We start from the raw sequence: 26,189 nt of genomic DNA, 5'->3' as shown, positions 1-26,189 counted from the left end.
GTCAGAGGAGAGCAGGCGAGGGCGGCAGGGCTAGCGGGGGCGAGTGGTCGGGGCGCAGAAGGCTTTGCTGCTGGTCACACACTGCTGCTGCTAGTGATGACGGTTTCCAGTTTTTAGTGCGGAGACTTTGGGGACACAGTCTAGGGAATAGAGGGTGCCTCTGCAGGGTCACCCAACTGGGGTGGGCTCCGGGGCTGGTTGGTGCCATAATGGAGGATCAGCCTGAGCACAGTCCCGGAGCCCCCAGTGAAGCGGACACCGGGGTCTCCCCGCCACCTCTGCACCCAGGAGCGCCCCCACACCGGACCACCAACTTTTTCATAGACAATATTTTGCGTCCAGATTTCGGCTCCAGGAAAGAGACCCCGGGGCGAGAGAACGTAAACCCCTTACACACCCGGCAGGGTAACCCCACTGCCAGCCCGGACTCTGATTCCACCTCGGAGAGCTCCAGGGGGAGCGACCCCAACCCTGCACTACTGCTGGTGGGAAACACGGCGCCCGCTTCACACAAGAGTGACCCGATGGTGTGGCCCGCCTGGGTGTACTGCACCCGCTACTCCGACCGCCCGTCCTCAGGTGAGTGCCCTAGCCGTCTCACCCGAACTCCGGCCTGTGTCTCAGTAACCCCGGCAGCGCACGGCAAACCCCGGGATTCCCACCATCTGTCCCCTGCACATTGCACACCATTCCTGGATACACTATATTACAATTATTATATATATAATGCATACAAATGATCACATCTATTCCTGTCTATTCTACAATTACACAAATATTCTGCCCCATATATATTATTACCTCTGATTCCACGTCTATTCCCGTCCGTGTACAGAAGACTGTGAACCACATTCTTCTCGCTATAGAACACATTGGTTTACATGTATCTCTTCCTATATACATTATAAACACAGCATTTCCTATATAGAAATCTTATAACTATAAATGATTCCACGGCTATTCCCGTCCGAGTACAGAAGACTGTAAACTCCTTCTCCTCTCTCTATATACATGCACATATAGAACACGAATTATTTTACATTTCTTTCCTCCCATATACATTAAATGCACAGATTCCTAGAGAGATATTAATATACACATCGGTAAATAAAGGATCCTCTCTATAAGCCCGGACCCTTTAGCCGTCGCCTGATTCTCGGCTCTTCAGGCTCGATGTATATGGGGGAGATTCTGCATCTGGAAATTTCCATAAAGGCCGATAAAGCACAACGAAAAGTTCTTCTATAAAGTACATTCCTTGCTGGTCACAATCACATAGTATAAGGGTACATCGGACTGTGTTATAATGGTTAGTAAGACGTGATATGTGGTGCAGTGTATGCTGGGTGTTATACTGTATGTATATGGTGTAGGGTGCTGTGTATGCTGGGTTTTATACTGTATGTATATGGTGTAGGGTGCTGTGTGTGCTGGGTTTTATACTGTATGTATATGGTGTAGGGTGCTGTGTATGCTGGGTGTTATACTGTATGTACATGGTGTAGGGTGCTGTGTATGCTGGGTGTTATACTGTATGTATATGGTATAGGGTGCAGTGTATGCTGGGTGTTATACTGTATGTATATGATGTAGGGTGCTGTGTATGCTGGGTGTTATACTGTATGTACATGGTGTAGGGTGCTGTGTATGCTGGGTTTTATACTGTATGTATATGGTGTAGGGTGCTGTGTATGCTGGGTGTTATACTGTATGTATATGGTATAGGGTGCAGTGTATGCTGGGTGTTATACTGTATGTATATGGTGTAGGGTGCAGTGTATGCTGGGTGTTATACTGTATGTATATGGTGTAGGGTGCTGTGTATGCTGGGTTTTATACTGTATGTATATGGTGTAGGGTGCTGTGTGTGCTGGGTTTTATACTGTATGTATATGGTGTAGGGTGCTGTGTATGCTGGGTGTTATACTGTATGTATATGGTGTAGGGTGCAGTGTATGCTGGGTGTTATACTGTATGTACATGGTGTAGGGTGCAGTGTATGCTGGGTGTTATACTGTATGTACATGGTGTAGGGTGCAGTGTATGCTGGGTGTTATACTGTATGTATATGGTGTAGGGTGCTGTGTATGCTGGCTGTTATACTGTATGTACATGGTGTAGGGTGCAGTGTATGCTGGGTGTTATCCTGTATGTATATGGTGTAGGGTGCAGTGTATGCTGGGTGTTATCCTGTATGTATATGGTGTAGGGTGCAGTGTATGCTGGGTGTTATACTGTATGTATATGGTGTAGGGTGCAGTGTATGCTGGGTGTTATACTGTATGTATATTACGTAGGGTGCAGTGTATGCTGGGTGTTATACTGTATGTATATGGTGTAGGGTGCAGTGTATGCTGGGTGTTATACTGTATGTATATTATGTAGGGTGCAGTGTATGCTGGGTGTTATACTGTATGTATATGGTGTAGGGTGCAGTGTATGCTGGGTGTTATACTGTATGTATATGGTGTAGGGTGCAGTGTATGCTGGGTTTTATACTGTATGTATTTGGTGTAGGGTGCTGTGTATGCTGGGTGTTATACTGTATGTATATGGTGTAGGGTGCTGTGTATGCTGGGTGTTATACTGTATGTATATGGTGTAGGGTGCTGTGTATGCTGGGTGTTATACTGTATGTACATGGTGTAGGGTGCTGTGTATGCTGGGTGTTATACTGTATGTATATGGTGTAGGGTGCAGTGTATGCTGGGTGTCATACTGTATGTACATGGTGTAGGGTGCAGTGTATGCTGGGTGTTATACTGTATGTATATGGTATAGGGTGCAGTGTATGCTGGGTGTTATACTGTATGTATATGGTGTAGGGTGCAGTGTATGCTGGGTGTTATACTGTATGTATATGGTGTAGGGTGCTGTGTATGCTGGGTGTTATACTGTATGTATATGGTGTAGGGTGCAGTGTATGCTGGTGTTATACTGTATGTATATGGTGTAGGGTGCAGTGTATGCTGGGTGTCATACTGTATGTATATGGTGTAGGGTGCAGTGTATGCTGGGTGTTATACTGTATGTATATGGTGTAGGGTGCAGTGTATGCTGGGTGTCATACTGTATGTACATGGTGTAGGGTGCTGTGTATGCTGGGTGTTATACTGTATGTATATGGTGTAGGGTGCAGTGTATGCTGGTGTTATACTGTATGTATATGGTGTAGGGTGCTGTGTATGCTGGGTGTTATACTGTATGTACATGGTGTACGGTGCTGTGTATGCTGGGTGTTATACTGTATGTATATGGTGTAGGGTGCAGTGTATGCTGGGTGTCATACTGTATGTACATGGTGTAGGGTGCAGTGTATGCTGGGTGTCATACTGTATGTATATGGTGTACGGTGCTGTGTATGCTGGGTGTTATACTGTATGTATATGGTGTAGGGTGCTGTGTATGCTGGTGTCATACTGTATGTATATGGTGTAGGGTGCAGTGTATGCTGGGTGTCATACTGTATGTATATGGTGTACGGTGCTGTGTATGCTGGGTGTTATACTGTATGTATATGGTGTAGGGTGCTGTGTATGCTGGTGTCATACTGTATGTATATGGTGTAGGGTGCTGTGTATGCTGGGTGTCATACTGTATGTATATGGTGTAGGGTGCTGTGTATGCTGGGTGTTAGACCTGGCAGCTGACGGACATTTACTAGGTATATACCAGGTGAAGACACCCGGAATATCGGAGCCATAGAGCAGGAATGAGGCCTTGTGTGTGTACAGATAGATTGCATGGGGCTGCCGATGTAACGCGCAGAGCCGTCACAGCCTGTGTTCACACACGGCCGCAGGGTATACAGACTCTCGTATACACCATGTGTTACACTTACCATTTACTTTCCACATTACGGTGGTGGGTGTAATAAGTCAATGTATATATTATATACCGAATAGGCCGCCATGTAATGGAGAGCGGGCACTATCTGTACTGGAAGAACACCGCAGCCGTTATCATCTGCCCGATCATATACAGTATCGCCGAGAGGATTAATACTCTTCTCACTATTTTACTAGGCGCTCAACACAAACGGTTATAAATCCCATGTTCAGTATCTGTATACGTGTTCTAGATTATAGTATGTACACTGTATACACCACTTTATAATATATCTGTACACACCTCTCTATTATATATCTGTATACACCACTTTATAATATATCTCTATACACCTATCTGTATACACCTCTCTATTATATATCTGTAGACACCGCTCTATTATATACCTGTATCCTCCGCTCTGTTATATATCTGTATACATCGCTCCATTAATATATCTGTATACGTATTCTGGATTATAGTATAGCTGTATAGTATGTACTCTGTATACACCACTTTATAATATATCTGTAGACACCGCTCTATTATATATATCTGTATACACCTCACTATTATATATCTGTATACACCTCTCTATTATATATCTGTATACACCGCTCTATTATATATCTGTATCCTCCCTCTATTATATATCTGTATTCACCGTTTTATTATATATCTGTATACACCGCTCTATTATATATCTGTATACACCTCTATTATATATCTGTATACACCTCTATTATATATCTGTATACACCTCTCTATTATATATCTGTATACACTGCTCTATTATATATCTGTACACACCGCTCTATTATATATCTGTATACACCGCTCTATTATATATCTGTACGCACCGCTCTATTATATATCTGTATCCTCCGCTCTATTATATATCTGTATCCTCCGCTCTATTATATATCTGTATCCTCCGCTCTATTATATATCTGTATCCTCCGCTCTATTATATATCTGTATCCTCCGCTCTTTTATATATCTGTATTCACCGTTTTATTATATATCTGTATACACCGCTCTATTATATATCTGTATACACCTCTCCATTATATACCTGTATCCTCCGCTCCATTATATACCTGTATCCTCCGCTCCATTATATATCTGTACACACCGCTCTATTATATATCTGTATACAACTCCTCTATTATATATCTGTACACCGCTCTATCATATATCTATACACACCGCTCTATTATATATCTGTATACACCGCTCTATTATATATCTGTATACAACTCTCTATTATATATCTGTATCCTCCGCTCTATTATATTTCTGTATTCACCGTTTTATTATATATCTGTATACACCGCTCTATTATATACCTGTATCCTCCGCTCTATTATATATCTGTATTCACCGTTCTATTATATATCTGTATACACCTCTCTATTATATATCTGTACACACCGCTCTATTATATATCTGTATACACCTCTCTATTATATATCTGTACACACCGCTCTATTATATATCTGTATACACCGCTCTATTATATATCTGTATCCTCCGCTCTATTATATATCTGTATCCTCCGCTCTATTATATATCTGTATCCTCCGCTCTTTTATATATCTGTATTCACCGTTTTATTATATATCTGTATACACCGCTCTATTATATATCTGTATCCTCCGCTCCATTATATATCTGTACACACCGCTCCATTATATATCTGTACACACCGCTCTATTATATATCTGTACACACCGCTCTATTATATATCTGTATCCTCCGCTCTATTATATATCTGTATCCTCCGCTCTATTATATATCTGTATCCTCCGCTCTTTTATATATCTGTATTCACCGTTTTATTATATATCTGTATACACCGCTCTATTATATATCTGTATCCTCCGCTCCATTATATATCTGTACACACCGCTCCATTATATATCTGTACACACCGCTCTATTATATATCTGTACACACCGCTCTATTATATATCTGTGTACACCGCTCTATTATATATCTGTATACAACTCTCTATTATATATCTGTATACACCGCTCTATTATATATCTGTATTCACCGTTTTATTATATATCTGTATACACCGCTCTATTATATATCTGTATACACAGCTCTATTATATATCTGTATACACCGCTCTATTATATATCTGTATCCTCCGCTCTATTATATATCTATATCCTCCGCTCTATTATATATCTATATCCTCCGCTCTATTATATATCTATATCCTCCGCTCTATTATATATCTATATCCTCCGCGCTATTATATATCTGTATCCTCCGCTCTATTATATATCTATATCCTCCGCTCTATTATATATCTGTATTCACCGTTTTATTATATACCTGTATACACCTCTCTATTATATATCTGTACACACCGCTCTATTATATACCTGTATCCTCCGCTCTATTATATATCTGTATCCTCCGCTCTATTATATATCTGTATTCACCGTTTTATTATATACCTGTATACACCGCTCTATTATATATCTATACACACCGCTCTATTATATATCTGTATACACCTCTCTATTATATATCTGTATCCTCCGCTCTATTATATATCTGTATTCACCGTTTTATTATATATCTGTATACACCGCTCTATTATATATCTGTACACACCGCTCTATTATATATCTGTACACACCTCTCTATTATATATCTGTACACACCGCTCTATTATATATCTGTACACACCTCTCTATTATATATCTGTATTCAACTCTCTATTATATATCTGTATCCTCCGCTCTATTATATTTCTGTATTCACCGTTTTATAATATATCTGTACACACCGCTCTATTATATATCTGTATTCAACTCTCTATTATATATATCTGTATCCTCCGCTCTATTATATATCTATACACACCGCTCTATTATATATCTGTATCCTCCGCTCTATTATATTTCTGTATTCACCGTTTTATTATATATCTGTATACACCGCTCTATTATATATCTGTATACACCTCTCTATTATATATCTGTACACACCGCTCTATTATATATCTGTATTCAACTCTCTATTATATATCTGTATCCTCCGCTCTATTATATTTCTGTATTCACCGTTTTATTATATATCTGTATACACCGCTCTATTATATATCTGTATACACCACTCTATTATATATCTGTACACACCGCTCTATTATATATCTGTACACACCTCTCTATTATATATCTGTATTCACCGTTTTATTATATATCTGTATACACCGCTCTATTATATATCTGTATCCTCCCTCTATTTTATATCTGTATACACCGTCTATTATATATCTGTATACACCGTCTATTATATATCTGTATCCTCCGCTCTATTAGAACTATAAATGATTCCACGGCTATTCCCGTCCGAGTACAGAAGACTGTAAACTCCTTCTCCTCTCTCTATATACATGCACATATAGAACACGAATTATTTTACATTTCTTTCCTCCCATATACATTAAATGCACAGATTCCTAGAGAGATATTAATATACACATCGGTAAATAAAGGATCCTCTCTATAAGCCCGGACCCTTTAGCCGTCGCCTGATTCTCGGCTCTTCAGGCTCGATGTATATGGGGGAGATTCTGCATCTGGAAATTTCCATAAAGGCCGATAAAGCACAACGAAAAGTTATTCTATAAAGTACATTCCTTGCTGGTCACAATCACATAGTATAAGGGTACATCGGACTGTGTTATAATGGTTAGTAAGACGTGATATGTGGTGCAGTGTATGCTGGGTTTTATACTGTATGTACATGGTGTAGGGTGCAGTGTATGCTGGGTGTTATACTGTATGTATATGGTGTAGGGTGCAGTGTATGCTGGGTGTTATACTGTATGTATATGGTGTAGGGTGCAGTGTATGCTGGGTGTTATACTGTATGTATATGGTGTAGGGTGCTGTGTATGCTGGGTGTTATACTGTATGTATATGGTGTAGGGTGCAGTGTATGCTGGGTGTTATACTGTATGTATATGGTGTAGGGTGCAGTGTATGCTGGTGTTATACTGTATGTATATGGTGTAGGGTGCAGTGTATGCTGGGTGTCATACTGTATGTATTTGGTGTAGGGTGCTGTGTATGCTGGGTGTTATACTGTATGTATATGGTGTAGGGTGCAGTGTATGCTGGGTGTTATACTGTATGTATATGGTGTAGGGTGCAGTGTATGCTGGGTGTTATACTGTATGTATATGGTGTAGGGTGCTGTGTATGCTGGTGTTATACTGTATGTATATGGTGTAGGGTGCAGTGTATGCTGGGTGTCATACTGTATGTATATGGTGTAGGGTGCTGTGTATGCTGGGTGTTATACTGTATGTATATGGTGTAGGGTGCTGTGTATGCTGGTGTTATACTGTATGTATATGGTGTAGGGTGCAGTGTATGCTGGGTGTCATACTGTATGTATTTGGTGTAGGGTGCTGTGTATGCTGGGTGTTATACTGTATGTATATGGTGTAGGGTGCAGTGTATGCTGGGTGTTATACTGTATGTATATGGTGTAGGGTGCAGTGTATGCTGGGTGTTATACTGTATGTATATGGTGTAGTGTGCAGTGTATGCTGGGTGTTATACTGTATGTACATGGTGTAGGGTGCAGTGTATGCTGGGTGTTATACTGTATGTATATGGTATAGGGTGCTGTGTATGCTGGGTGTTATACTGTATGTACATGGTGTAGGGTGCAGTGTATGCTGGGTGTTATACTGTATGTATATGGTGTAGGGTGCTGTGTATGCTGGGTGTTATACTGTATGTACATGGTGTAGGGTGCAGTGTATGCTGGGTGTTATACTGTATGTACATGGTGTAGGGTGCAGTGTATGCTGGGTGTCATACTGTATGTACATGGTGTAGGGTGCTGTGTATGCTGGGTGTCATACTGTATGTACATGGTGTAGGGTGCTGTGTATGCTGGTGTTATACTGTATGTACATGGTGTAGGGTGCTGTGTATGCTGGTGTTATACTGTATGTATATGGTGTAGGGTGCAGTGTATGCTGGGTGTCATACTGTATGTATATGGTGTAGGGTGCTGTGTATGCTGGGTGTTATACTGTATGTATATGGTGTAGGGTGCTGTGTATGCTGGTGTTATACTGTATGTATATGGTGTAGGGTGCAGTGTATGCTGGGTGTCATACTGTATGTATATGGTGTAGGGTGCTGTGTATGCTGGGTGTTATACTGTATGTATATGGTGTAGGGTGCTGTGTATGCTGGGTGTTATACTGTATGTACATGGTGTAGGGTGCTGTGTATGCTGGTGTTATACTGTATGTACATGGTGTAGGGTGCTGTGTATGCTGGGTGTCATACTGTATGTATATGGTGTAGGGTGCTGTGTATGCTGGGTGTTATACTGTATGTATATGGTGTAGGGTGCTGTGTATGCTGGGTCTTATACTGTATGTATATGGTGTAGGGTGCTGTGTATGCTGGGTGTTATACTGTATGTACATGGTGTAGGGTGCTGTGTATGCTGGTGTTATACTGTATGTACATGGTGTAGGGTGCAGTGTATGCTGGTGTTATACTGTATGTATATGGTGTAGGGTGCTGTGTATGCTGGGTGTCATACTGTATGTACATGGTGTAGGGTGCTGTGTATGCTGGTGTCATACTGTATGTATATGGTGTAGGGTGCTGTGTATGCTGGGTGTTATACTGTATGTATATGGTGTAGGGTGCTGTGTATGCTGGGTGTTATACTGTATGTACATGGTGTACGGTGCTGTGTATGCTGGGTGTTATACTGTATGTACATGGTGTAGGGTGCTGTGTATGCTGGGTGTCATACTGTATGTACATGGTGTAGGGTGCAGTGTATGCTGGGTGTTATACTGTATGTATATGGTGTAGGGTGCAGTGTATGCTGGGTGTCATACTGTATGTATATGGTGTAGGGTGCTGTGTATGCTGGTGTTATACTGTATGTATATGGTGTAGGGTGCTGTGTATGCTGGGTGTTAGACCTGGCAGCTGACGGACATTTACTAGGTATATACCAGGTGAAGACACCCGGAATATCGGAGCCATAGAGCAGGAATGAGGCCTTGTGTGTGTACAGATAGATTGCATGGGGCTGCCGATGTAACGCGCAGAGCCGTCACAGCCTGTGTTCACACACGGCCGCAGGGTATACAGACTCTCGTATACACCATGTGTTACACTTACCATTTACTTTCCACATTACGGTGGTGGGTTTAATAAGTCAATGTATATATTATATACCGAATAGGCCGCCATGTAATGGAGAGCGGGCACTATCTGTACTGGAAGAACACCGCAGCCGTTATCATCTGCCCGATCATATACAGTATCGCCGAGAGGATTAATACTCTTCTCACTATTTTACTAGGCGCTCAACACAAACGGTTATAAATCCCATGTTCAGTATCTGTATACGTGTTCTAGATTATAGTATGTTCACTGTATACACCACTTTATAATATATCTGTACACACCTCTCTATTATATATCTGTATACACCACTTTATAATATATCTCTATACACCTATCTGTATACACCTCTCTATTATATATCTGTAGACAACGCTCTATTATATACCTGTATCCTCCGCTCTGTTATATATCTGTATACATCGCTCCATTATATATCTGTATACACCACTTTATAATATATCTGTATGCATCGCTCCATGATATATCTGTATACGTATTCTGGATTATAGTATAGCTGTATAGTATGTACTCTGTAGACACCACTTTATAATATATCTGTAGAGACCGCTCTATTATATATATCTGTATACACCGCTCTATTATATATCTATATCCTCCGCTCTATTATATTTCTGTATACACCGCGCTATTATATATCTGTATCCTCCGCTCTATTATATATCTATATCCTCCGCGCTATTATATATCTGTATACACCGCGCTATTATATATCTGTATCCTCCGCTCTATTATATATCTGTATCCTCCGCTCTATTATATATCTATATCCTCCGCTCTATTATATATCTGTATCCTCCGCTCTATTATATATCTATATCCTCCGCTCTATTATATTTCTGTAGACACCTCTCTATTATATATCTATATCCTCCGAGCTATTATATATCTGTATACACCTCTCTATTATATATCTATATCCTCCGAGCTATTATATATCTGTATACACCTCTCTATTATATATCTGTAGACACCGCTCTATTATATATCTGTATCCTCCGCTCTAGTATATATCTGTATACACCGCTCTATTATATATCTGTATCCTCCGCTCTATTATATATCTGTATACACCGTCTATTATATATCTGTATACACCGTCTATTATATATCTGTATACACCGTCTATTATATATCTGTATCCTCCGCTCTATTAGAACTATAAATGATTCCACGGCTATTCCCGTCCGAGTACAGAAGACTGTAAACTCCTTCTCCTCTCTCTATATACATGCACATATAGAACACGAATTATTTTACATTTCTTTCCTCCCATATACATTAAATGCACAGATTCCTAGAGAGATATTAATATACACATCGGTAAATAAAGGATCCTCTCTATAAGCCCGGACCCTTTAGCCGTCGCCTGATTCTCCGCTCTTCAGGCTCGATGTATATGGGGGAGATTCTGCATCTGGAAATTTCCATAAAGGCCGATAAAGCACAACGAAAAGTTCTTCTATAAAGTACATTCCTTGCTGGTCACAATCCCATAGTATAAGGGTACATCGGACTGTGTTATAATGGTTAGTAAGACGTGATATGTGGTGCTGTGTATGCTGGGTTTTATACTGTATGTATATGATGTAGGGTGCTGTGTATGCTGGGTGTTATACTGTATGTATATGGTATAGGGTGCAGTGTATGCTGGGTTTTATACTGTATGTATATGGTGTAGGGTGCTGTGTATGCTGGGTGTCATACTGTATGTACATGGTGTAGGGTGCAGTGTATGCTGGGTGTTATACTGTATGTATATGGTATAGGGTGCAGTGTATGCTGGGTTTTATACTGTATGTATATGATGTAGGGTGCTGTGTATGCTGGGTGTTATACTGTATGTATATGGTGTAGGGTGCTGTGTATGCTGGGTGTTATACTGTATGTATATGGTATAGGGTGCAGTGTATGCTGGGTGTTATACTGTATGTATATGGTGTAGGGTGCTGTGTATGCTGGGTGTTATACTGTATGTATATGGTATAGGGTGCAGTGTATGCTGGGTGTTATACTGTATGTACATGGTGTAGGGTGCAGTGTATGCTGGGTGTTATACTGTATGTATATGGTGTAGGGTGCAGTGTATGCTGGGTGTTATACTGTATGTACATGGTGTAGGGTGCTGTGTATGCTGGGTGTTATACTGTATGTACATGGTGTAGGGTGCAGTGTATGCTGGGTGTTATACTGTATGTACATGGTGTAGGGTGCAGTGTATGCTGGGTGTTATACTGTATGTACATGGTGTAGGGTGCAGTGTATGCTGGGTGTTATACTGTATGTACATGGTGTAGGGTGCTGTGTATGCTGGGTGTTATACTGTATGTACATGGTGTAGGGTGCAGTGTATGCTGGGTGTTATACTGTATGTACATGGTGTAGGGTGCTGTGTATGCTGGGTGTTATACTGTATGTATATTATGTAGGGTGCAGTGTATGCTGGGTGTTATACTGTATGTATATGGTGTAGGGTGCTGTGTATGCTGGGTGTTATACTGTATGCATATGGTGTAGGGTGCAGTGTATGCTGGGTGTTATACTGTATGTACATGGTGTAGGGTGCAGTGTATGCTGGGTGTTATACTGTATGCATATGGTGTAGGGTGCAGTGTATGCTGGGTGTTATACTGTATGCATATGGTGTAGGGTGCAGTGTATGCTGGGTGTTATACTGTATGTACATGGTGTAGGGTGCTGTGTATGCTGGGTGTTATACTGTATGTATATGGTGTAGGGTGCAGTGTATGCTGGGTGTCATACTGTATGTACATGGTGTAGGGTGCAGTGTATGCTGGGTGTTATACTGTATGTATATGGTGTAGGGTGCTGTGTATGCTGGGTGTTATACTGTATGTATATGGTGTAGGGTGCAGTGTATGCTGGGTGTCATACTGTATGTACATGGTGTAGGGTGCAGTGTATGTTGGGTGTTATACTGTATGTACATGATGTAGGGTGCTGTGTATGCTGGGTGTTATACTGTATGTACATGATGTAGGGTGCTGTGTATGCTGGGTGTTATACTGTATCTATATGGTGTAGGGTGCAGTGTATGCTGGGTGTTATACTGTATGTACATGGTGTAGGGTGCTGTGTATGCTGGGTGTTATACTGTATGTATTTGGTGTAGGGTGCTGTGTATGCTGGGTGTTATACTGTATGTACATTGTATTATAGTATAGCTGGGTCAGTGTTCTGGATTATAGTATAGCTGGGTCAGTGTTCTGGATTATAGTATAGCTGGGTCAGTGTTCCGGATTATAGTATAGCTGGGTCAGTGTTCTGGATTATAGTATAGCTGGGTCAGTGTTCTAGATTATAGTATAGCTGGGTCAGTGTTCTGGATTATAGTATAGCTGGGTCAGTGTTCTGCATTATGGTATAGCTGGGTCAGTGTTCTGGATTATAGTATAGCTGGGTCAGTGTTCTGGATTATAGTATAGCTGGGTCAGTGTTCTAGATTATAGTATAGCTGGGTCAGTGTTCTGGATTATAGTATAGCTGGGTCAGTGTTCTGGATTATAGTATAGCTGGGTCAGTGTTCTGGATTATGGTATAGCTGGGTCAGTGTTCTGGATTATAGTATAGCTGGGTCAGTGTTCTGGATTATAGTATAGCTGGGTCAGTGTTCTGGATTATAGCATAGCTGGGTCAGTGTTCTGGATTATAGTATAGATGGGTCAGTGTTCTGGATTATGGTATAGCTGGGTCAGTGTTCAGGATTATAGTATATATGGGTCAGTGTTCTGGATTATAGTATAGCTGGGTCAGTGTTCTGGATTATAGTATAGCTGGGTCAGTGTTCTGGATTATAGTATAGCTGGGTCAGTGTTCTGGATTATGGTATAGCTGGGTCAGTGTTCCGGATTATGTTATAGCTGGGTAAGTGTTCCGGATTATGGTATAGCTGGGTCAGTGTTCTGGATTATGGTATAGCTGGGTCAGTGTTCCGGATAATGGTATAGCTGGGTCAGTGTTCTGGATTATGGTATAGCTGGGTCAGTGTTCTGGATTATAGTATAGCTGGGTCAGTGTTCCGGATTATAGTATAGCTGGGTCAGTGTTCCGGATTATAGTATAGCTGGGTCAGTGTTCCGGATTATAGTATAGCTGGGTCAGTGTTCCGGATTATAGTATAGCTGGGTCAGTGTTCCGGATTATAGTATAGCTGGGTCAGTGTTCCGGATTATAGTATAGCTGGGTCAGTGTTCTGGATTATAGTATAGCTGGGTCAGTGTTCTGGATTATAGTATAGCTGGGTCAGTGTTCTGGATTATAGTATAGCTGGGTCAGTGTTCTGGATTATAGTATAGCTGGGTCAGTGTTCTGGATTATAGTATAGCTGGGTCAGTGTTCTGGATTATAGTATAGCTGGGTCAGTGTTCTGGATTATAGTATAGCTGGGTCAGTGTTCTGGATTATAGTATAGCTGGGTCAGTGTTCTGGATTATAGTATAGCTGGGTCAGTGTTCTGGATTATAGTATAGCTGGGTCAGTGTTCTGGATTATGGTATAGCTGGGTCAGTGTTCTGGATTATAGTATAGCTGGGTCAGTGTTCTAGATTATAGTATAGCTGGGTCAGTGTTCTGGATTATAGTATAGCTGGGTCAGTGTTCTGGATTATAGTATAGCTGGGTCAGTGTTCTGGATTATAGTATAGCTGGGTCAGTGTTCTGGATTATAGTATAGCTGGGTCAGTGTTCCGTATTATAGTATAGCTGGGTCAGTGTTCTAGATTATAGTATAGCTGGGTTAGTGTTCTGGATTATAGTATAGCTGGGTCAGTGTTCTGGATTATAGTATAGCTGGGTCAGTGTTCTAGATTATAGTATAGCTGGGTCAGTGTTCTGGATTATAGTATAGCTGGGTCAGTGTTCTAGATTATAGTATAGCTGGGTCAGTGTTCTGGATTATAGTATAGCTGGGTCAGTGTTCTGGATTATAGTATAGCTGGGTCAGTGTTCTGGATTATAGTATAGCTGGGTCAGTGTTCTGGATTATAGTATAGCTGGGTCAGTGTTCCGTATTATAGTATAGCTGGGTCAGTGTTCTGGATTATAGTATAGCTGGGTCAGTGTTCTGGATTATAGTATAGCTGGGTCAGTGTTCTGGATTATAGTATAGCTGGGTCAGTGTTCTGGATTGTAGTATAGCTGGGTCAGTGTTCTGGATTATAGTATAGCTGGGTCAGTGTTCTGGATTATAGTATAGCTGGGTCAGTGTTCTGGATTATAGTATAGCTGGGTCAGTGTTCTGGATTATAGTATAGCTGGGTCAGTGTTCTAGATTATAGTATAGCTGGGTCAGTGTTCTGGATTATAGTATAGCTGGGTCAGTGTTCTGGATTATAGTATAGCTGAGTCAGTGTTCTGGATTATGGTATAGCTGGGTCAGTGTTCTGGATTATGGTATAGCTGGGTCAGTGTTCTGGATTATAGTATATATGGGTCAGTGTTCTGGATTATAGTATAGCTGGGTCAGTGTTCTGGATTATAGTATAGCTGGGTCAGTGTTCTGGATTATAGTATAGCTGGGTCAGTGTTCTGGATTATAGTATAGCTGGGTCAGTGTTCTGGATTATAGTATAGCTGGGTCAGTGTTCTGGATTATAGTATAGCTGGGTCAGTGTTCTGGATATATAGATTATAGTATAGCTGGGTCAGTGTTCTGGATTATAGTATAGCTGGGTCAGTGTTCTGGATTATAGTATAGCTGGGTCAGTGTTCTGGATTATAGTATAGCTGGGTCAGTGTTCTGGATTATAGTATAGCTGGGTCAGTGTTCTGGATTATAGTATAGCTGGGTCAGTGTTCTGGATTATAGTATAGCTGGGTCAGTGTTCTGGATTATGGTATAGCTGGGTCAGTGTTCTGGATTATAGTATAGCTGGGTCAGTGTTCTGGATTATAGTATAGCTGGGTCAGTGTTCTGGATTATAGTATAGCTGGGTCAGTGTTCTGGAATGTCTCAGATCTGGAGGCGATGGGGAGGTTTCTTATGAACTGTGGGATGTGATTCACAGGAATGAAGTTGTCAGCTGACACTATTTCCGTTGTGAGAAAATTTCTTTCATTTCTTGTACAGGAAGAAGAGCCGCTTCAGTCTCTAAGGACCTCCCCCCCCCCAAATCCCGACTCCTCAGCTCATTTGGGACCCTCAGTTTTGCATAAATGATCTCTATAGAGCCCTAAAATATACGTGACTTCTGTATACACCGCTGTATTAAATTTCTGTGTACACCTCTATTATATATCTGTACACACCTCTCTAATATATATCTGTATACACTGCTCTATTATATATCTGTATACACTGCTCCATTATATATCTGTATACACCGCTCTATTATATATCTGTACACACCTCTCTATTATATATCTGTATACACCGCTCTATTATATATCTGTATACACCTCTCTATGCTATATCTGTACACACCTCTCTATTATATATCTGTATACACCTCTCTATGCTATATCTGTATACACCGCTCTATTATATATCTGTATACACCTCTCTATGCTATATCTGTATACACCGCTCTATTATGTCTTTATATCTGTGATACATTGTAGCGGATTTGTTGTAGCCTATTCTAAACACCTGGGGAACAGCCAGTAATAAGCGAGCGCTGCAGCCATCTGTACTGTATGTGCATAGTGTTGTGGCAGTATATACTGTATGTGCATAGTGTTGGGCAGTATATACTGTATGTGCATAGTGTTGTGGCAGTATACACTGTATGTGCATAGTGTTGGGCAGTATATACTGTATGTGCATAGTGTTGTGGCAGTATACACTGTATGTGCATAGTGTTGGGCAGTATACACTGTATGTGCATAGTGTTGGGCAGTATATACTGTATGTGCATAGTGTTGTGGCAGTATACACTGTATGTGCATAGTGTTGTGGCAGTATATACTGTATGTGCATAGTGTTGGGCAGTATACACTGTATGTGCATAGTGTTGGGCAGTATATACTGTATGTGCATAGTGTTGTGGCAGTATACACTGTATGTGCATAGTGTTGTGGCAGTATACACTGTATGTGCATAGTGTTGGGCAGTATACACTGTATGTGCATAGTGTTGGGCAGTATATACTGTATGTGCATAGTGTTGTGGCAGTATATACTGTATGTGCATAGTGTTGGGCAGTATATACTGTATGTGCATAGTGTTGGGCAGTATACACTGTATGTGCATAGTGTTGGGCAGTATACACTGTATGTGCATAGTGTTGGGCAGTATATACTGTATGTGCATAGTGTTGTGGCAGTATATACTGTATGTGCATAGTGTTGTGGCAGTATACACTGTATGTGCATAGTGTTGTGGCAGTATACACTGTATGTGCATAGTGTTGTGGCAGTATATACTGTATGTGCATAGTGTTGTGGCAGTATACACTGTATGTGCATAGTGTTGTGGCAGTATACACTGTATGTGCATAGTGTTGTGGCAGTATATACTGTATGTGCATAGTGTTGTGGCAGTATACACTGTATGTGCATAGTGTTGGGCAGTATATACTGTATGTGCATAGTGTTGTGGCAGTATACACTGTATGTGCATAGTGTTGTGGCAGTATACACTGTATGTGCATAGTGTTGTGGCAGTATATACTGTATGTGCATAGTGTTGTGGCAGTATATACTGTATGTGCATAGTGTTGGGCAGTATATACTGTATGTGCATAGTGTTGTGGCAGTATATACTGTATGTGCATAGTGTTGTGGCAGTATACACTGTATATGTGCATAGTGTTGGGCAGTATATACTGTATGTGCATAGTGTTGTGGCAGTATACACTGTATGTGCATAGTGTTGTGGCAGTATATACTGTATGTGCATAGTGTTGTGGCAGTATATACTGTATGTGCATAGTGTTGTGGCAGTATACACTGTATGTGCATAGTGTTGTGGCAGTATACACTGTATGTGCATAGTGTTGTGGCAGTATATACTGTATGTGCATAGTGTTGTGGCAGTATACACTGTATGTGCATAGTGTTGTGGCAGTATACACTGTATGTGCATAGTGTTGTGGCAGTATACACTGTATGTGCATAGTGTTGTGGCAGTATATACTGTATGTGCATAGTGTTGTGGCAGTATACACTGTATGTGCATAGTGTTGTGGCAGTATACACTGTATGTGCATAGTGTTGGGCAGTATATACTGTATGTGCATAGTGTTGTGGTAGTATACACTGTATGTGCATAGTGTTGTGGCAGTATATACTGTATGTGCATAGTGTTGGGCAGTATATACTGTATGTGCATAGTGTTGTGGCAGTATACACTGTATGTGCATAGTGTTGTGGCAGTATATACTGTATGTGCATAGTGTTGTGGCAGTATATACTGTATGTGCATAGTGTTGTGGCAGTATATACTGTATGTGCATAGTGTTGGGCAGTATATACTGTATGTGCATAGTGTTGTGGCAGTATATACTGTATGTGCATAGTGTTGGGCAGTATATACTGTATGTGCATAGTGTTGTGGCAGTATACACTGTATGTGCATAGTGTTGTGGCAGTATATACTGTATGTGCATAGTGTTGTGGCAGTATATACTGTATGTGCATAGTGTTGTGGCAGTATATACTGTATGTGCATAGTGTTGTGGCAGTATACACTGTATGTGCATAGTGTTGGGCAGTATATACTGTATGTGCATAGTGTTGTGGCAGTATATACTGTATGTGCATAGTGTTGGGCAGTATACACTGTATGTGCATAGTGTTGGGCAGTATACACTGTATGTGCATAGTGTTGTGGCAGTATACACTGTATGTGCATAGTGTTGTGGCAGTATACACTGTATGTGCATAGTGTTGTGGCAGTATACACTGTATGTGCATAGTGTTGGGCAGTATACACTGTATGTGCATAGTGTTGTGGCAGTATACACTGTATGTGCATAGTGTTGGGCAGTATATACTGTATGTGCATAGTGTTGTGGTAGTATACACTGTATGTGCATAGTGTTGTGGCAGTATATACTGTATGTGCATAGTGTTGGGCAGTATATACTGTATGTGCATAGTGTTGTGGCAGTATACACTGTATGTGCATAGTGTTGTGGCAGTATATACTGTATGTGCATAGTGTTGTGGCAGTATATACTGTATGTGCATAGTGTTGGGCAGTATATACTGTATGTGCATAGTGTTGTGGCAGTATATACTGTATGTGCATAGTGTTGGGCAGTATATACTGTATGTGCATAGTGTTGTGGCAGTATACACTGTATGTGCATAGTGTTGTGGCAGTATATACTGTATGTGCATAGTGTTGTGGCAGTATATACTGTATGTGCATAGTGTTGTGGCAGTATACACTGTATGTGCATAGTGTTGTGGCAGTATATACTGTATGTGCATAGTGTTGTGGCAGTATATACTGTATGTGCATAGTGTTGTGGCAGTATATACTGTATGTGCATAGTGTTGTGGCAGTATACACTGTATGTGCATAGTGTTGGGCAGTATATACTGTATGTGCATAGTGTTGTGGCAGTATATACTGTATGTGCATAGTGTTGGGCAGTATACACTGTATGTGCATAGTGTTGGGCAGTATACACTGTATGTGCATAGTGTTGTGGCAGTATACACTGTATGTGCATAGTGTTGTGGCAGTATACACTGTATGTGCATAGTGTTGTGGCAGTATACACTGTATGTGCATAGTGTTGGGCAGTATATACTGTATGTGCATAGTGTTGTGGCAGTATACACTGTATGTGCATAGTGTTGGGCAGTATACACTGTATGTGCATAGTGTTGTGGCAGTATACACTGTATGTGCATAGTGTTGTGGCAGTATATACTGTATGTGCATAGTGTTGTGGCAGTATACACTGTATGTGCATAGTGTTGTGGCAGTATACACTGTATGTGCATAGTGTTGTGGCAGTATATACTGTATGTGCATAGTGTTGTGGCAGTATATACTGTATGTGCATAGTGTTGTGGCAGTATACACTGTATGTGCATAGTGTTGTGGCAGTATACACTGTATGTGCATAGTGTTGTGGCAGTATATACTGTATGTGCATAGTGTTGTGGCAGTATACACTGTATGTGCATAGTGTTGTGGCAGTATACACTGTATGTGCATAGTGTTGTGGCAGTATACACTGTATGTGCATAGTGTTGTGGCAGTATACACTGTATGTGCATAGTGTTGTGGCAGTATATACTGTATGTGCATAGTGTTGTGGCAGTATATACTGTATGTGCATAGTGTTGTGGCAGTATACACTGTATGTGCATAGTGTTGTGGCAGTATACACTGTATGTGCATAGTGTTGGGCAGTATATACTGTATGTGCATAGTGTTGTGGTAGTATACACTGTATGTGCATAGTGTTGTGGCAGTATATACTGTATGTGCATAGTGTTGGGCAGTATATACTGTATGTGCATAGTGTTGTGGCAGTATACACTGTATGTGCATAGTGTTGTGGCAGTATATACTGTATGTGCATAGTGTTGTGGCAGTATATACTGTATGTGCATAGTGTTGTGGCAGTATATACTGTATGTGCATAGTGTTGGGCAGTATATACTGTATGTGCATAGTGTTGTGGCAGTATATACTGTATGTGCATAGTGTTGGGCAGTATATACTGTATGTGCATAGTGTTGTGGCAGTATACACTGTATGTGCATAGTGTTGTGGCAGTATATACTGTATGTGCATAGTGTTGTGGCAGTATACACTGTATGTGCATAGTGTTGTGGCAGTATACACTGTATGTGCATAGTGTTGTGGCAGTATATACTGTATGTGCATAGTGTTGTGGCAGTATATACTGTATGTGCATAGTGTTGTGGCAGTATACACTGTATGTGCATAGTGTTGGGCAGTATATACTGTATGTGCATAGTGTTGTGGCAGTATATACTGTATGTGCATAGTGTTGGGCAGTATACACTGTATGTGCATAGTGTTGGGCAGTATACACTGTATGTGCATAGTGTTGTGGCAGTATACACTGTATGTGCATAGTGTTGTGGCAGTATACACTGTATGTGCATAGTGTTGTGGCAGTATACACTGTATGTGCATAGTGTTGGGCAGTATATACTGTATGTGCATAGTGTTGTGGCAGTATACACTGTATGTGCATAGTGTTGGGCAGTATACACTGTATGTGCATAGTGTTGTGGCAGTATACACTGTATGTGCATAGTGTTGTGGCAGTATATACTGTATGTGCATAGTGTTGTGGCAGTATACACTGTATGTGCATAGTGTTGTGGCAGTATATACTGTATGTGCATAGTGTTGTGGCAGTATACACTGTATGTGCATAGTGTTGGGCAGTATACACTGTATGTGCATAGTGTTGTGGCAGTATATACTGTATGTGCATAGTGTTGTGGCAGTATACACTGTATGTGCATAGTGTTGTGGCAGTATATACTGTATGTGCATAGTGTTGTGGCAGTATATACTGTATGTGCATAGTGTTGTGGCAGTATATACTGTATGTGCATAGTGTTGTGGCAGTATACACTGTATGTGCATAGTGTTGTGGCAGTATACACTGTATGTGCATAGTGTTGTGGCAGTATATACTGTATGTGCATAGTGTTGGGCAGTATATACTGTATGTGCATAGTGTTGTGGCAGTATACACTGTATGTGCATAGTGTTGTGGCAGTATACACTGTATGTGCATAGTGTTGTGGCAGTATATACTGTATGTGCATAGTGTTGGGCAGTATATACTGTATGTGCATAGTGTTGGGCAGTATACACTGTATGTCCATAGTGTTGTGGCAGTATATACTGTATGTGCATAGTGTTGTGGCAGTATATACTGTATGTGCATAGTGTTGGGCAGTATATACTGTATGTGCATAGTGTTGTGGCAGTATACACTGTATGTGCATAGTGTTGTGGCAGTATATACTGTATGTGCATAGTGTTGGGCAGTATATACTGTATGTGCATAGTGTTGGGCAGTATACACTGTATGTCCATAGTGTTGTGGCAGTATATACTTTATGTGCATAGTGTTGGGCAGTATATACTGTATGTGCATAGTGTTGTGGCAGTATATACTGTATGTGCATAGTGTTGGGCAGTATATACTGTATGTGCATAGTGTTGTGGCAGTATATACTGTATGTGCATAGTGTTGTGGCAGTATACACTGTATGTGCATAGTGTTGGGCAGTATATACTGTATGTGCATAGTGTTGTGGCAGTATATACTGTATGTGCATAGTGTTGTGGCAGTATACACTGTATGTGCATAGTGTTGGGCAGTATACACTGTATGTCCATAGTGTTGTGGCAGTATACACTGTATGTGCATAGTGTTGGGCAGTATATACTGTATGTGCATAGTGTTGTGGCAGTATACACTGTATGTGCATAGTGTTGTGGCAGTATATACTGTATGTGCATAGTGTTGTGGCAGTATACACTGTATGTGCATAGTGTTGGGCAGTATATACTGTATGTGCATAGTGTTGTGGCAGTATACACTGTATGTGCATAGTGTTGTGGCAGTATACACTGTATGTGCATAGTGTTGTGGCAGTATATACTGTATGTGCATAGTGTTGGGCAGTATATACTGTATGGCATAGTGTTGTGGCAGTATACACTGTATGTGCATAGTGTTGTGGCAGTATACACTGTATGTGCATAGTGTTGTGGCAGTATACTGTATGTGCATAGTGTTGTGGCAGTATATACTGTATGTGCATAGTGTTGTGGCAGTATACACTGTATGTGCATAGTGTTGTGGCAGTATACACTGTATGTGCATAGTGTTGGGCAGTATACACTGTATGTGCATAGTGTTGTGGCAGTATACACTGTATGTGCATAGTGTTGTGGCAGTATACACTGTATGTGCATAGTGTTGGGCAGTATATACTGTATGTGCATAGTGTTGTGGCAGTATACACTGTATGTGCATAGTGTTGGGCAGTATACACTGTATGTGCATAGTGTTGTGGCAGTATACACTGTATGGCATAGTGTTGTGGCAGTATACACTGTATGTGCATAGTGTTGTGGCAGTATACACTGTATGTGCATAGTGTTGTGGCAGTATATACTGTATGTGCATAGTGTTGTGGCAGTATATACTGTATGTGCATAGTGTTGGGCAGTATATACTGTATGTGCATAGTGTTGGGCAGTATATACTGTATGTGCATAGTGTTGTGGCAGTATATACTGTATGTGCATAGTGTTGTGGCAGTATACACTGTATATGTGCATAGTGTTGTGGCAGTATATACTGTATGTGCATAGTGTTGTGGCAGTATACACTGTATGTGCATAGTGTTGTGGCAGTATACACTGTATGTGCATAGTGTTGTGGCAGTATATACTGTATGTGCATAGTGTTGTGGCAGTATATACTGTATGTGCATAGTGTTGTGGCAGTATACACTGTATGTGCATAGTGTTGTGGCAGTATACACTGTATGTGCATAGTGTTGTGGCAGTATACACTGTATGTGCATAGTGTTGTGGCAGTATACACTGTATGTGCATAGTGTTGTGGCAGTATATACTGTATGTGCATAGTGTTGTGGCAGTATATACTGTATGTGCATAGTGTTGTGGCAGTATACACTGTATGTGCATAGTGTTGTGGCAGTATACACTGTATGTGCATAGTGTTGTGGCAGTATACACTGTATGTGCATAGTGTTGTGGCAGTATACACTGTATGTGCATAGTGTTGTGGCAGTATACACTGTATGTGCATAGTGTTGTGGCAGTATACACTGTATGTGCATAGTGTTGTGGCAGTATACACTGTATGTGCATAGTGTTGTGGCAGTATATACTGTATGTGCATAGTGTTGTGGCAGTATACACTGTATGTGCATAGTGTTGTGGCAGTATACACTGTATGTGCATAGTGTTGTGGCAGTATACACTGTATGTGCATAGTGTTGTGGCAGTATATACTGTATGTGCATAGTGTTGGGCAGTATACACTGTATGTGCATAGTGTTGTGGCAGTATACACTGTATGTGCATAGTGTTGTGGCAGTATATACTGTATGTGCATAGTGTTGTGGCAGTATATACTGTATGTGCATAGTGTTGGGCAGTATATACTGTATGTGCATAGTGTTGGGCAGTATACACTGTATGTGCATAGTGTTGTGGCAGTATACACTGTATGTGCATAGTGTTGTGGCAGTATACACTGTATGTGCATAGTGTTGTGGCAGTATACACTGTATGTGCATAGTGTTGTGGCAGTATACACTGTATGTGCATAGTGTTGTGGCAGTATACACTGTATGTGCATAGTGTTGTGGCAGTATACACTGTATGTGCATAGTGTTGTGGCAGTATACACTGTATGTGCATAGTGTTGTGGCAGTATACACTGTATGTGCATAGTGTTGTGGCAGTATACACTGTATGTGCATAGTGTTGTGGCAGTATATACTGTATGTGCATAGTGTTGGGCAGTATACACTGTATGTGCATAGTGTTGTGGCAGTATACACTGTATATGCATAGTGTTGTAGCAGTATACACTGTATGTGCATAGTGTTGTGGCAGTATACACTGTATGTGCATAGTGTTGTGGCAGTATACACTGTATGTGCATAGTGTTGTGGCAGTATACACTGTATGTGCATAGTGTTGTGGCAGTATATACTGTATGTGCATAGTTTTGGGCAGTATACACTGTATGTGCATAGTGTTGTGGCAGTATACACTGTATGTGCATAGTGTTGTGGCAGTATACACTGTATGTGCATAGTGTTGGGCAGTATACACTGTATGTGCATAGTGTTGTGGCAGTATATACTGTATGTGCATAGTGTTGGGCAGTATACACTGTATGTGCATAGTGTTGTGGCAGTATACACTGTATATGCATAGTGTTGTGGCAGTATACACTGTATGTGCATAGTGTTGGGCAGTATACACTGTATATGCATAGTGTTGTGGCAGTATACACTGTATGTGCATAGTGTTGGGCAGTATACACTGCATGTGTCTGTACCATGCCTAGGTAATAACCATAGTGCCCATCACACAGTGTATGATAGTGGGGCATTGATGGGCATCACCCGCTCATACAGATTTGTGCTGCACTCATGATGAGATCATAATCATGCAGATGACGTCACAACAGCACCATACTGATGACGTCACTGTCTGGAGATGAGAAGAACAGTTGCATTTCCCCCTTAATCACCCCCTCCCTTTTTTAGCGCTTCTTTCTTCAGTGCGCCCCCTCTTATTTTGCAGCCTCCTTTTCTTCAGTGCCCCCCTCCTTCTATTTTTCTGTTCCCCTTTAATCAGTGGCCCCCTTTTTTGTAACCCCCCTATTGTCCCCTTGTTTTTTCAGGTCCCCGCACTCGGAAGCTGAAGAAGAAGAAGAGTGAGAAGGAGGATAAGCGGCCGCGCACGGCGTTCACCGCGGAGCAGCTGCAGCGGCTGAAGGCCGAGTTCCAGGCCAATCGCTACATCACGGAGCAGCGGCGCCAGACCTTGGCCCAAGAGCTCAACCTCAACGAATCCCAGATCAAGATTTGGTTCCAGAACAAACGGGCCAAGATCAAGAAAGCGTCCGGCTTAAAGAACGGCCTGGCGCTGCACCTGATGGCGCAGGGTCTGTACAACCACTCCACCACCACCGTGCAGGACAAGGAGGACAGTGACTAGGGAGACCATGGGCGCGGGGAGGGAAAGGACCCGGTACTGGACGCCCCGCACCTCCCTCCGTCAGTCCCTGCACCCTGGGGCGCAGAACTGTCCTTTCAAGCCAAAGATTTTATTATGATGAGATTGTACCGGAGTCTGTGCGCTCACCGGAGGCTGTAATTTATTTTCTAATAAAGCTAATACTCCACGACAATCCTCTCTGCTCTCACGTCTGCTGGGGGGATGGGGCCGGACTCTTCTGTAGTCAACCACTGCACCCACACTTCTGCCGGGGGGGAGGGGGCCGGACTCTTCTGTAGTCATCCACTGCACCCACACTTCTGCCGGGGGGGAGGGGGCCGGACTCTTCTGTAGTCATCCACTGCACCCACACTTCTGCCGGGGGGGAGGGGGCCGGACTCTTCTGTAGTCATCCACTGCACCCACACTTCTGCCGGGGGGGG

General features: G+C 41.5%; 1 protein-coding gene across 1 annotated transcript; it reads left to right on the top strand.

Moving 5' to 3' along the window:
- On the top strand, positions 1 to 25,926 carry LOC122945602 (homeobox protein engrailed-1-B-like). Its single transcript, XM_044304710.1, has 2 exons — positions 1 to 579; positions 25,430 to 25,926. The coding sequence occupies exons 1-2, from the start codon at positions 210 to 212 to the stop codon at positions 25,744 to 25,746; spliced, it is 687 nt and encodes a 228-aa protein (XP_044160645.1). The 5' UTR covers positions 1 to 209; the 3' UTR covers positions 25,747 to 25,926.
- The last annotated feature ends 263 nt before the right edge of the window (positions 25,927 to 26,189 follow it).

Source organism: Bufo gargarizans, chromosome 8 (assembly GCF_014858855.1).
Source record: "Bufo gargarizans isolate SCDJY-AF-19 chromosome 8, ASM1485885v1, whole genome shotgun sequence".
Lineage (NCBI taxonomy): Eukaryota > Metazoa > Chordata > Amphibia > Anura > Bufonidae > Bufo > Bufo gargarizans.
This window is presented reverse-complemented; position numbering and strand designations above follow the sequence as displayed.